This window comes from Mobula birostris, chromosome 5 (assembly GCF_030028105.1).
Source record: "Mobula birostris isolate sMobBir1 chromosome 5, sMobBir1.hap1, whole genome shotgun sequence".
Taxonomy (NCBI): Eukaryota; Metazoa; Chordata; class Chondrichthyes; order Myliobatiformes; family Myliobatidae; genus Mobula; species Mobula birostris.
Window position 1 is genome coordinate 26,417,377 of NC_092374.1, and position 13,352 is coordinate 26,430,728.

Below are 13,352 nucleotides of genomic sequence, written 5' to 3' on the forward strand. Positions count from 1 at the left end.
AACTGCACACAATACTCCAGGTGTGGTCTCACTAAGGCCTTGTACAACTGCAGTAGTACCTCCCTGCTCCTGTACTTGAATCCTCTTGCTATAAATGCCAGCATACCATTCGCCTTTTTCACCGCCTGCTGTACCTGCATGCCCACTTTCAATGACTGGTGTATAATGACACCCAGGTCTCGTTGCACCTCCCCTTTTCCTAATGGGCCACCATTCAGATAATAATCTGTTTTCCTGTTTTTGCCACCAAAGTGGATAACTTCACATTTATCCACATTAAATTGCATCTGCCATGAATTTGCCCACTCACCCAACCTATCCAAGTCACCCTGCATCCTCTTAGCATCCTCCTCACAGCTAACACTGCCGCCCAGCTTCGTGTCATCTGCAGACTTGGAGATGCTGCACTTAATTCCCTCAACCAAGTCATTAATATATATTGTAAACAACTGGGGTCCCAGCACTGAGCCTTGTGGTACCCCACTAGTCACTGCCTGCCATTCTGAAAAGGTCCCGCATGCACACTGGTGACCATGCAAGGCTTCATGGTCATTGTAGTCTTTTCGGGGTAAACACAACGTATTTGACTGCTACATACCCTTGTCCATTGGCAACCCTACCCCCCCCCCACCCCACCGGGTCGGCCAGTCCGCAAGAATATTGTCAATATTAAACCGGTCCGCAGTGCAAAAAAGGTTGGGGACCCCTGTGGTACAAGATCGGGCCTTGCCGGGGAAGAGCTCGATAAAGAGAAGAACTCCAATTTATATAGCATTTTTTTTAGCACATTCTAAGATACTTTAGAACCCATGGTACCCTTACTAAATGATATTAATAGCTGTAAAACAGCGCCCCTTTACAAACTACTTCACAAAGCTCCAATATGTGGCTCTGGGATAATGGCCAAATAACCTACCTTTCTGTTACCTTGAATGTGAATATCAAAAGAAGTTTCCCTGCTCTTCTTGAGGACCTATGAATTCTTATTCATTTGCTTGAGGGAGCAAGTGCTATGAATACTCATACATTTGCTTGAGGGAGCAAATGAAACCTCAGTTTAACTTCACATTCAGGAAGCAGCATCTCTAGTTCTCCAGCAGTCCCTCGGTATTGAACTGGAGTGACAGCTTAGTTTTTTTTCATTCAGATCTCCAGAGTGGGACTTAAACCCAGGACATTTTGACTAAGAGGTAAAAGTGCTGCCAGCTAATGATGGAAGAAAGAAGCCAGGAAACTAATAGGCTTGTGCTTCCAAAGACCAAACACTCAAAACAGTGTTGAGTAATGACTGTAGCCAATGCCACGGTGCCTTGGGAGGGTGGCATTTTACATTAATGGGAAGTAATCTACATTTACACTGGATATAAATTACTTTCTGTTAGTTGGGGATGTTATTCAAAGTCAGGGAAACTCAAATGCTACTTTTTAGAAGAGTACACAAAGCACATGATATATATCTGCAAGGGAACATATGTCTCCCATAAACAAGCCTATTCTGCTTTGAAATTGAAATAGAGTACTTATAATTGAAACTGAATCAATATTTAACACCGTTGCCCAAATCGATTAGATATCATGGCAGCTTCTGACCTGCTATTCTGCTATGTAATTGAAGGATACGGGAGTTTCTGAGATTGGTCTCGTCAGTGTCTGTAAGTGTCTGTGTTGTTTGACAAGTGTAGGGTTTGAGCTGAATCTTAATTGTAGTGTTCTTTTAAATAGGAACGCCAAGTTGGCATTTACAATGTAGCCTTTTAAACACTGTTGTAATGTGGGTTTCGAACTAGACCATGCAGGTGACTTTTGACCTGAGTGCGTGTGAGACAGAACTTACCTTAAACCAGTGCACACTTTAACTAAATGTGCCAGAAAGGGTCTTCATATCCTGAAAGTTTGCAAATGCCAAAATAATTAGTAGTCTGCCAAAAGATAGGGATTAATAGTATTTCAGAAATTTCCAATTTTTATTTCTGAGGTAGCACATCCGCATTGCACATCTCCAAACGTTAATAACATTTCTCCTGCTGCCAGATAACATTGTTAAACGAGTGACAGTAAAAATGTGAATGTTATTCATTAAATCTCAAAGCTTTCTGTGTATAAACCATTGCTGCTTCACAGTCAACAAACATTGTAATAATAACACATTAATATTCATGGACTTACTTGGAAGGGAACAGGTGAATATGGGCTAGGTCTTACAGCAGCACCCACCTGCCCACAGGAATTACAACCCATCCCATTACATGTTTAATAATGAAATAACTCATTGCTCACAAATTTACCATGATGGGTGGTGGGGTGTACCAAAGGAGATGTAAGGCGCTCCTTCCCTCTGTGAGCCTGCAGGTCACCCTTGGGCAAGGTGCGGCACCTGCTTAGCCCGCCGATCAGGGATGCGCGAAGCCATAGGAGCAGTTGGTGGATGATTGTATGAGCAGCTGGTGCATATCACAAGTCCTGGTTATGAGACCACTGACACCAGGCAACCAACCTCTGAAGAGTATTGATAATGGGTCAGCCATCTTGTAAGGACACTGCCTAGAAGAAGGCAATGACAAACCACTTCTGTAGAAAAAACTTACCAAGAACAATCATTGTCATGGAAAGACCATGATCGCCTACGTCATACAACATTGTACAAAATGATTTACCGTGAATTAAATAATAATTTAAAATATTAAAATACTTTAAAATAATTAACGAGATTGATATAAAGAAGAATATTTTATAAGAAATATGACAGCTAGTCCTTTTTTCCTGGTCTGCAGTCTTGGAATTCTCCTGTAAAATCGATGCACTCTGATCCTACACCAGGTCTGACCGCTCACCGCCCACCCTCTTCCCTGCGTAGGATCAGGGATGTCTTTCTGTGCCATAATGCTAGAAAATTCTTGCAAGGCTGGGCTCCATCGTAGGATTCGATATGAAATTCAGAGGCGATGAGACAGATGTGGGTTTGCATGCTGGATCACTACATGCAGAGAGAAAGAAGACTGAATGACATTTTAATTGTCGTTTATGATCTAAGCTCCCTACTCTAGCCCAGCAATTCATGTCGCAGTGTGATCCTGAAGTTTCATAAGAAAACCGAAATAGAGAAATGTGAATGATAGGCATTGTTCGTACGAAATCTTGAATTTGGGAGTTGCATCTATTTTAATGGCAACCAGTGGGTTCCCAGCCCAGGTGCCTTGTGCATTCCTGATTAATTCAACAAGGAATGCATCTCATTAAAAGGTAGAAGTGGATCAGGTCCACAGAATATACTTGGTTTAGGGTCATTGTCTCTCGTTAGTTTCTGTCACCTTGCTGGGTGAATGTGTACTGTAATGCATGCAGTTGGTAATTTACTCTTCCCCCTTCTTTCCATCTTATTTGTATGTAAATTCATACAAGAAAAGCAAAAACAGAAAAGTATGTCAAGAAATTCAGTTTAGGAAAATGGAATGGAGAAGTATTTCTGTGGAGTGTAAATGGAAGCAGTGACATCATGGACTGAAGTTTCAGCAATATACACACAGTGGCCACCTGTACACCAACACAATCAGCCAGTCATGTGGCAGCAACTCAGTGCATAAAAGCATGAAGGCATGATCAAGAGATTCAGTTGTTGCTCAGACCAAACATCAGAATGAGGAAGAAAGGTGATCTAAGCGACTTTGACTATGGAATGATCGTTGGTTCCAGACAGGGTGGTTTAAGCAACTCAGAAACTGCTGATCTCCTGGGCTTTTCACATATAATACTCTCTGGAGTTTACAGAGAATGGTGTGAAAAACTAAAAATTCCAGTTCTGTGAGTGACAATGCCTTGTTAATGAGAGAGGTCAGAGAAAAATGCCCAGGCTGCTTCAAGATGACAAGAATGCAACAGTAACTCAAGTAACCACGCGTTAGAACAGTGGTGTGCAGCAGAACATCTCAGAATACACAAACTTGAAGTGACTGGGCTGCAGCAGCAGAAGACCACAAACATATACTCAGTGGCTACTTTATTAGGTGCAGGATGTACCTAATAACGTCGCAAGTGTGTGTAATTCCCTAATATAATCAGCTTTGGTTGGGTCAGTTATCATCTCCGCCATCAATCTCCATGACTTGACTGCTTGACCATCAACAGTAAGAATTGCTGTTGGCAATAATGCTACTGCAGAAGGTTTCTGAGATACTTCATGACGTGCAGCCATCACTCAGAGCTAAATGGTGCATCCGCCATGCTGCCGCTTATCCCTCTTGAAGCTATAAATAAAATGAAGATGTTTGTGTGATTAAGCCAATATGGAAGACAACATGCTGCAGAAGTCTCCTTTCTACCATGATCAGCCAGGAGGCCTGTATATGGAAGATTTCTGCAGACACAGTATTGGGTGCTTAAGACATTGCAAAACACCCCTACTCCCTTGAACTCTTGACAAGACTTGAGCAGCAACAATTTGCAGTTATAGGTTATAGCAAATTCCAGTGTCGACACCCTGAGTTCATCTGACCGGGGGTTTCCAACCCAGGGTCCACTGACCCCTCGGTTGAAGGTAAGGGTCTGTCGCATGAAGAAGGTTGGGAACTCCTGGGATCTGCATTGGAAAAAATATTTCCTTAGAATCTCACCAGTGAGTGAGTGAAAAATGAATCAAGCCAAAGCGGATAATGATGGTAGATATTGTCACCCCTGGTGACCTTAATGAACCAGACTGGAGGAGGAGGAGAAGATGGTGGCGCGACGCAGCTTGCACGGCCTCTCTGGTGAATGCTATCTGTAATCTGTCAAGTAGGCTGCCGTGCACAATCCTAATGTGATGGAGGCAGACGTGAGAGAACGGAGGACCACCTGGAGAAACTTCTGAAATGCCTTTTTCGCTGCCGCTGTTACTGTGTGATCCAGGATCTCCGGAGGGGAAGGCCCCGAATCCTCGGCTTTGCTTGTTGCTCGGTGGCCGGGACGGGGTCAAAGCGCTTGGCAGAGATGGTGCTCTGTGCTTGGTGTCAAAGGGCTGGTCGGAGGCTCGAAGTTTTCGGACGGACTGAGAGTCGGCTATGGTTGGGTGCTTCCAATGCATTGACATTTGTCGGTGCCTGGAGGTTTATGGCAGAGAGAGTTTCTCCGTTCTGCCGACTGCTATCGGGGACTATTGGGAGTCGATCGGAACTTTGAGACTTTTCTTTTACCGTTCCCATGGTCTGCTCCTTATCAAATTATGGTATTGCTTTGCACTGCTGTAACTATATGTTATAATTATGTGGTCTTGTCAGTGTTAGTCTTTGGTTTGTTCTTTTTTTTGTGATGTCACTCTGGAGGAACATTGTATCATTTCTTAATGCATGCATTTCTAAATGACAATAAACGAGGACTGAGTGTCCTCATAATCTAATCTAACCTAATCTAATTATTACTGGGCAACACTCTGTCTGTTTGGGGGTCATCATTCCCCATTATCACCAGCTAGGTTCCTGTACCCTACTATCCAAGGCAAACTCTTTTCCTCCTTTCATAGACACCCCTTCCCTCATGGCCACACAACAACTCTTGGAGACAGGCACTCAAGTGAAGCACAAACAGGGTCACGGCAAGGTTAGTGTAAAGCTGTTGCAGTGTCTGCCATCAACAACCAGGGTACAATTCCCACCGCTGTTTGTTAGGAGTTTGTATGTTCTCCATGTGATCACATGAGTTTCCTCCAAGTGCTTCTATTTCCTCCCACTTTCCAAAGATGAATCGTTCGGGTTAGTAAGAGGTGCGCATGCTATGTTGGTGCCAGAAGCGTGGCCACATTTGCAGGCTGCCCCCAGTACATATTTGGACTGTGTTGGTCACTGATGCAAACAATACATTTCACTGTGTTTTGATATTCATGCAACAAATAAAGCTAATCCAATCTAATCTAATCAAAAGCTTAGAACAAAGAACAGCTGCCGAATCATCTCGATTTGTGTCTAAATATTGTTAGCTTGGGATAAACCTGTGAAGCATTTGTCACAGAGAAATTAAACATTTTTTTATCTGCATATTTTTTGCTGTGCATTCATTATTGTAAACTAAATGCCAGACAAATTGCTGTGTTTACAAGACATGCTATTGCTGACTTGTTTTAGCTCAGGCTGTTATAGTTTTCAAGCAGTTAAAACGAAAACCTTATTTCATTAATTAACAATAAGCAAATTAATTAAAACAGAACAGCATGTTATCTTTGGCCTCATGTCCACTGTAACACTACTGAATTCCGTATGGAAAGAAGACTTTATATTATGCATCATCATCATCATCATCATCATCATCATCATCATCATCATGTCTTATAACAGAGGTGATCATGGTTTTTGACCAGGATTGTTCTTGGCAAAAATTTTTCTGCAGAAGTGGTTTGCCATTGCCTTCTTCTGGGCAGTGTCTTTAAAAGAGGGGTGACCCCAACCATTATCAATACACTTCAGAGATTGTCTGCCTGGTGTCAGTGGTCACATAACCAGAACTTGTGATATGCACCAGCTCATCGTATGACCATCCATCACATGGCTTCACGTGACCCTGATTGCGGGCCAAGCAGGTACTGCACCTTGCCCAGGAGTGACCTGCAACCTAGAGGAGGGTTGGAGCAAGCACCTTACTCCTCCTTTGGTCAAGGCAAATCTCCACCCTACCACTCAATATTATGGGAAAGAAGAAAAAATATCTTGAGTTTGCTGCAATAATTCAATTATTTCACTCTAAATGAGAAACAGCAGCTCAAGTTAAATGATAAAATGACAAATCAATTCAGTGTCGATTTATTTTTTTTAAATTTCAGCCAGGGACAACAATTGCATCGTATTACAAGTTGATTACAAAAAATACAGTTTGCTAAGGAAGTGCTTTCTGAAAAATAAGAATAGCAGATGATTATGGCAAATGATTTGTTCCCACTGCCATCTGTTCTGAACACAGTATGTTCACCAACTCTTAATGTAACACCACAGGATCCAGGGAGGAACTCACAACACCTTCTTAGGGGGGCACCAAGGAGGGGCAAAAGATCCAGGCACACCACATTGGCCCTTGGCCCAGAATTAATTTTGAGAGGAAGGTGTAGAAATTCACAGGATATTGCACAGTGACAGATAGCTTGTCAGGCAGATGATAGCATAAGATATGGAGCTAGGTTTTGTTTCAATCCAACCTGTTAAAGAAAAAAAAGAGCCTCTTAGACTTGGCAGCAGATAAAAGCACTGACTGCTTTAAAGCCTACTGTAGGTGGATCTGGCTGCAGTACTGTGACTCCTCTGATTTAGATCATGGTCGTGATAGGGCGGTGGGATGGTGGAGCATAAGTACGAAGGAACAGTAATGGAGAGCCACAGCTGTGAGTGCTTTTTGGGGTGGCACTACAGAAATGCAAATTGTAATCAGCCAGGGATCCCAGACCTCATTAACATAGCTTTAATGTACTCCCTTGAGAAAATTGAGCATTGGGCATTGCTGTGATTCTGCCTGCAGTTCAAGAACTCTAATTTTTATCTTGCCTGCCTGGTAGAGCTAATATGTTTTTTAAAAATGCGACAAAGTGCAACCAGCTGCTTTTCCCATGGCGTGCAATGCCTTGCATGATTTGCAAGTGTGAGGAGTGTTTAATGGCTCTGGGCCTGTACTTGCTGGAGATCAGAAGAATGAGGGGGGATCTCATTAAAAGCGATTGAATCTTGAAAGGCCTAGATAGAGTGGATGTGGAGAAGATGTTTCCTATAATGAGGGAGTCTAAGACCAGAGAACACAGCCTCAGAATACAAAGACGTACCTTTAGAATAGACACGAGGAGGAATTATCCAGAGGGTGGAGAATCTGTAGAATTCATTGCCACAGACAGCTGTGGAAGCCAAGACATTGGGTATACTTAAAGAGGAGGTTGATCGGTTCTTCATTAGTCAGGGTATGAAATATTATGGGGAGATGGCAAGAGAATGGGGTTGAAAGGGATAATAAATCAGCCATAATTGAATGGCGGAGAAGATTCAATGGCCAAATGTCATGATTTTGCTCCTATTCTTATGGTCTTATGATTTCACAATGACGGCTTGGAATTAGAGGTCAGAGGATATTCAGAGATGCTGGCATGTCAGGTCTCCACTGGAGAATGTTATTCATGAGTGTTAGTGTGACAGAGGACACGTCAGTGATGTTCCTTTTCTCCCCTATGATTCAACAGGAAATCTTTGGGCCTTCTCTAATTCTCTAATTCCCATTCTTCATCATTCCATTCCCCGGATTTGCCCCATTGTCATTCATGCTATTCTCCCACTTCAGTTCTCATTCTTGATGGGCAGGTTTTACAGCCACAGCTACAGCAATTTATCATGTAGTGGTCCTGATGCGGGGTTTTAACCCTTGATGTCGACAGTTCCTTTTATACCACAGATGTTCCTCAGTGCAATTTGTTCCTCCAGTAGGTTGTTTGTTGGTTCAGGTTCCAGCATCTGGAGTCTTTCTGTTGATATTACGTGTGGAGCATTAAATAGGCTCGGTTTGTTTGGGGCTCCATGGTCTACTTGGACTCAGTGGACTGAAGAGTCTGCTGCAGGGTTCTGTGAAACCACTGGCCTTGACGGTGTTCCGTCAACTTCAGAGACGAGACATGTCAGTGCTCTTTCAGTGTGTTCTTTCCATGATTTATTTCTAGCCTCTCCATGGAAGAGGGGCACGGATGAGGCAGGGTGAGGTGGCTACAGAAGAGGAAGATTGGTTGCCCCTCCTGAACCCTGAATCGGAGCTTTAGTAGTTCCACTCACATTTTTAAACATCTGGCAACATGACCGAGTTGCCAGAAAGTTAGTCACCTCACAGGGGACCCATTCCTACACAGGCAGCTTGGGAAAAAAAAACGAGGTGCTTTGAGTGTTCCAGGTAGGGATTATGACACACCTGGCAATCGCACAGTTGAATTTGGCAAAGTGAGGTGATGCAGTAATTAGCCTCAAGGGTAATCAATTCAAATTCAGAATTATTAATTCACAAAACGAATAAAAAACAATTTACTGTGACTGTAAAACCCCCACAGCAACCCATTTTCTGTTCCAACTAAAAAGGGAGCTCTTTTACTCCACGGCTTCCTTGAAGAGGCAGGGCTTGACAGCTGGGACAACCCCAGGCACCTCAATCTTCCTTCTGACTTTAAGAACAGTGTTCGAGGCCGTCTCTCTTGTGAACGTGTAGATCATGTCATCCAAGCTCAAATTGCATTATTTATTCAAAGTATGTTATCATATTTTGGTGATTTGAAGGTGATTTATGAAACGCGGTGAAGATGTGAAAATGATCAGGTTGACTGAGTTAAGGAGGAGTGACATGTTTGGATTTAGTGTTCATCTATTCTGACGCCCTTTTCTCAAGGGACATGATCGCTTTGCATGGCACTGCATCAAACCTGTCAAAATCTATTTTTTTGTCTGAACCTTGCACCCTGTATAAGTACAACAGCTTCTGTTGTTTCAGCTTTGATGCTATCCTAGACCTCAGCAGATCTCTGCAGATGTCTTCTCTATTTAAAAGTAATACATAATTTAAACCGGTTTGGCCAGCATAACAGATGCTGGTCTCCAAAAGCACCATAAGGAAAGTGTGGCAGGAACAACTGATGCATTCTGAGACTGCATGCCCAGAGTACAGGACAACTATTTGAAATACACTGGAGGAGTTCCTCTTGAGAATTCCCTCTGTGTGAAAGTGTCACACTGAAGGAGTTTGCAGAGATATAACCACCCTAATTTAATAGGACAATGTTTGTTGATTGTTAAATGCCTTATTGATTTTTACTAAGTAGTCCTGAAACAAAGACTTGAGCGAAGCAAATGCAGACTTGATAGCACGTCAAAGGGGTTGCATGAAATTATACTGTGAGAAATCACTCCCTCATATGATGTATCTGATTGCTTTCACTAGTATTGTTGTTGTCGACTGTATTCAGTGGTGTCAAGTTGTTGACTGGTGGGGAACCAGCTGCACCACATGCCCACAGGAATGCGGGAGTAAAGTGCACGGTGTCTTTGTCCTCCTTGGTAATCAGGACTCAACATTTGTCATCAGAGCCCGCACAGCGTGGCAATTGACCCTCAAAGACTTGTATGAAAGTAGACCATGTGGTAGCTCATTGCCCAGTAGTGAGGACATAAGGCATGGTTTAAAAACAAAAGTCCCCTAAATGCAAATCTGCCTTGACCTTAGTCCTGTGTTCATTGAGACTGTGGAGAAAGTTGGGTCTCTGTTTCAATTGGAAACAGTGCACAGGAGTTATTTATTCATTTTTATTTCTTTAGCAATACAGTGTGGAGTAGGCCCTGCAGGCACTTTGAGCCTTGCCATCCCAAAAACCCCTGACAAACTCAATTAATCCTAACCTAATAACGGGGCAATTTATAGTGATCAATCGACCTGCCTGGTACGGAAACTGGAGGACCCAGAGAAAACCCGCACACGCTACGGGGTGTTTGTACAGGGATTCCCGAAAGAACGGCACCAGAATTGAACTCTGGATCTCCCCAGGCTGTAATTGTGTCGCACTAACCACCACACTGCTGTGACGCCCAGTGAATCCAGCAAATGGACACTCGTTAGTTGTGTTACAGAACTCAAATGTAAAGGATTGACTTTCAAAAGATGTTCAGTTCATTGCTTTATTTTACTCTAGGTAACACAAGATAATGGCAGCAAATTGCTCTCTGTGTCCTCTGGTGTTTGAGTCCATTTCTATCCATTTGGCTTTGTGTGCCTGACTTGTGCGGTGTTTTGTTTTGACAGTGCTGTTTAATGCTTTGCTTTTGCCATCACACACCAAAATCCTCATGTTGTCTCTCCTCAGGTCCTCCCATGCCATCCTCCTCCTCCTCGTCCAGTCCATCAGCCATTGAGCAGTCTGGTTCCCCACTTTCGTCGCCGAGTGCCAATGGCAACCAAAGGCGGTTGCTGGGCAACAGCGGCACGCATCCGGTTCATGACTCTGACACAGATGATGAGGAAAGCAATGCAAATTCATATCTAGCTCAGGCCAGTTCAGGCACTGCCTGTGTGCCCGATAATGGTAAGAAATTGCCTGCATCTATCATCTCCTCTTGAATTGGCACTTTCTAACTTCTGAGCAATTCTTTCAGCTGGAAGAGGTTTCAGAGTGACAATTTACCTCCCAGCCTCTCACTAAACCACTCGTCTCTGCACTAACTCTTTAGCAAAAAGCTTTACTGCACGGCAAGCTTTTTCTTCCCCCTCTGTCTGAATACGCGATGGATACACAGCACTTGCCCATTACCGCTGGGTCAAGCACTAACCGTACTTTCTCAAAGCACATTCAGATCTGAGTTGCAGGCAGGTCAGGTTGCCCTCTATTTAACTGAGTATTGCAATTGTATTTAACCGAGTATTGCAATTGCCAGATAAAATGGGTGTGAAAGCAGCAATTTTCTCAGCACTGAAAAGAAATTTCAGTCATATTACCTTGGGGGTGCAGTGATGGAAATGCATGCAGGGGCTGCCACAATGGGCTCTGCTCTTATGTGGCTGCTCTGCTGGCTATTTCCCAGCTATTGCATCCGAACAAGCTTCTTCAAAAACATCGAGAGTTTCTTATATGGCTATTGGCTTGCTGTTTGGGGAAACAAGACGATTGAAGCATACTTTAATGCAACACCATAGGATATGTTTGATCTGAATGGTGCTCACAATAATAACCCCAGTTGGGGCTGTCTTAGTTATTTTCTCTTCTTCACAATTTAATTTTCTTCCAGGAATGCAGCAATTACATATTTTACTGTGTGATTATTATGTTTAACCACAGCACAGGGAGCTTGGCGAGATATTTTATTTAGAATGTAAAAGCAAGACATAATAAATGAGAGACTTTGTACTTTATTAAAGTTTTGCTTTGCTAACAGGGAGGAGGAGGTGATTCAATGTTTTGACTAAAACTTTGGTTTAGATTTCTGATATATGATACCCATTTGGTACTATTTAAGTGTGCGGCTTTTAGTTTCTGATGGCTAGATATTTGCTGACTGTTTTCACTGGAAGACAAGTTCCCTTGTTCACAAGATGTGAGTGTTGCTGGCAGTGCTCATTGATTTTACCTGCCCCTACACCACTGAGGCACAGTGGTGTGCCTAGCAGAGCTGTTCCCTCACAACTCCAGCGATCGAGATTCAATCCTGAACCTTTGACGCTGCCTGTCCAAGACTTACATGTTCTCCCTCTGTCTATGTGGCTTCCCTTTCCTCCCACATCTTAAAATGTGGGGGCTGGTACTTTAATTAGCTACTGTAAATTGTCCCTAGTTTGTAGGTAAGTAGTTGAATTTAGGGCGTGCCATTCGAATGGAAGAGAAGATTAGAGTCACAGAGGACTACAACACAGAAATGGGCCCTTCAGCCCATCTAGTCCATGCCGAACTGTTAATCTGCTTAGGTCTGTTGGCCTGCACCTGGACCTTAGCCCTCTGCACCCTTCTCATTCATTTACTTCTTCAATTTTCACTTAAATATTGAAATCAAACCCACATCCACCACTTCCGCTGGTGGATCACTCCACGTTCTCATCACCCTCTGAGTGAAGAAATTCCCCTCTGATTCCCCTTAAGTATTTCACCTTTCACCCTTAACCTATGACCTCTGGTTGTAGTCTCACCTACCCTTAGTGGAAAAGGCCTGCTTGCATTTACCCTGTCTATACCCCTCATCATTTTGTATTCCTCTTCCAAATTTCCCCTCATTCTCCTATGCTCCAGGTAACAAAAAAGAGATTTTTTGGTAAATGGAAAGAGCCTGCAAATGAGTGAAATACAGAAGGAATCTAGGAGCAAGTAGTTACAAAGACAAGTTGGCTTTTATTGCCATTTAAAAGTTCATGGTGGTGTGAATCTACGCTTAGAGGATTACATACAGTTTAGATCCCCCGATATAAGAATAGTGATTGGAGGAAGGTATAGGGGAGATAAGAGGGGTAAGTTCTTTACACATAGAGTAGTGCGTACATGGAACTCCCTGCCAGGGGTGGTGAGAGAAGCAGATACATTTGAGACATTTAAGAAACACTTAGATAGGCACGTGCATGATAGAAAATTGGAGGGCTCTGTAAGAGGGAAGGATTAGATTGCTCTTAGAGTTGGTTAAAGGGTTGGCACAATATCATGGGCTGAAGGGCCTGTACTGTGTTGTAGTGCACTATGGTGTTCCATGTTGTTCCAAGTTAGATCTGTAGAAGGAGGGGTCACATTACTGAGACTTAATAGAACCTGAGGGAGTTTGGCAGGATAGATGTAGAGCTGTTTTCACGAGTCAGGTAGTGTGGAACAAGGGGTCATATCTATGAGATAAGGGCCAGGTATTTAAAATGATGATGTGTAGAAA

At 43.1% G+C, this 13,352-nt stretch overlaps 1 protein-coding gene across 11 annotated transcripts in view; it reads left to right on the forward strand.

Annotated features, from left to right (window-relative positions):
• Positions 1 to 13,352, forward strand: part of LOC140197572 (teneurin-3-like) — a 2,811,066-nt gene that overhangs the window by 2,468,459 nt on the left and 329,255 nt on the right. For all 11 annotated transcript variants that reach the window (XM_072257693.1, XM_072257692.1, XM_072257694.1 and 8 more), the window contains one exon: positions 10,820 to 11,038. In XM_072257693.1, the coding sequence (XP_072113794.1) occupies positions 10,820 to 11,038 (219 nt within the window). The remainder of the gene's footprint in view (positions 1 to 10,819; positions 11,039 to 13,352) is intronic.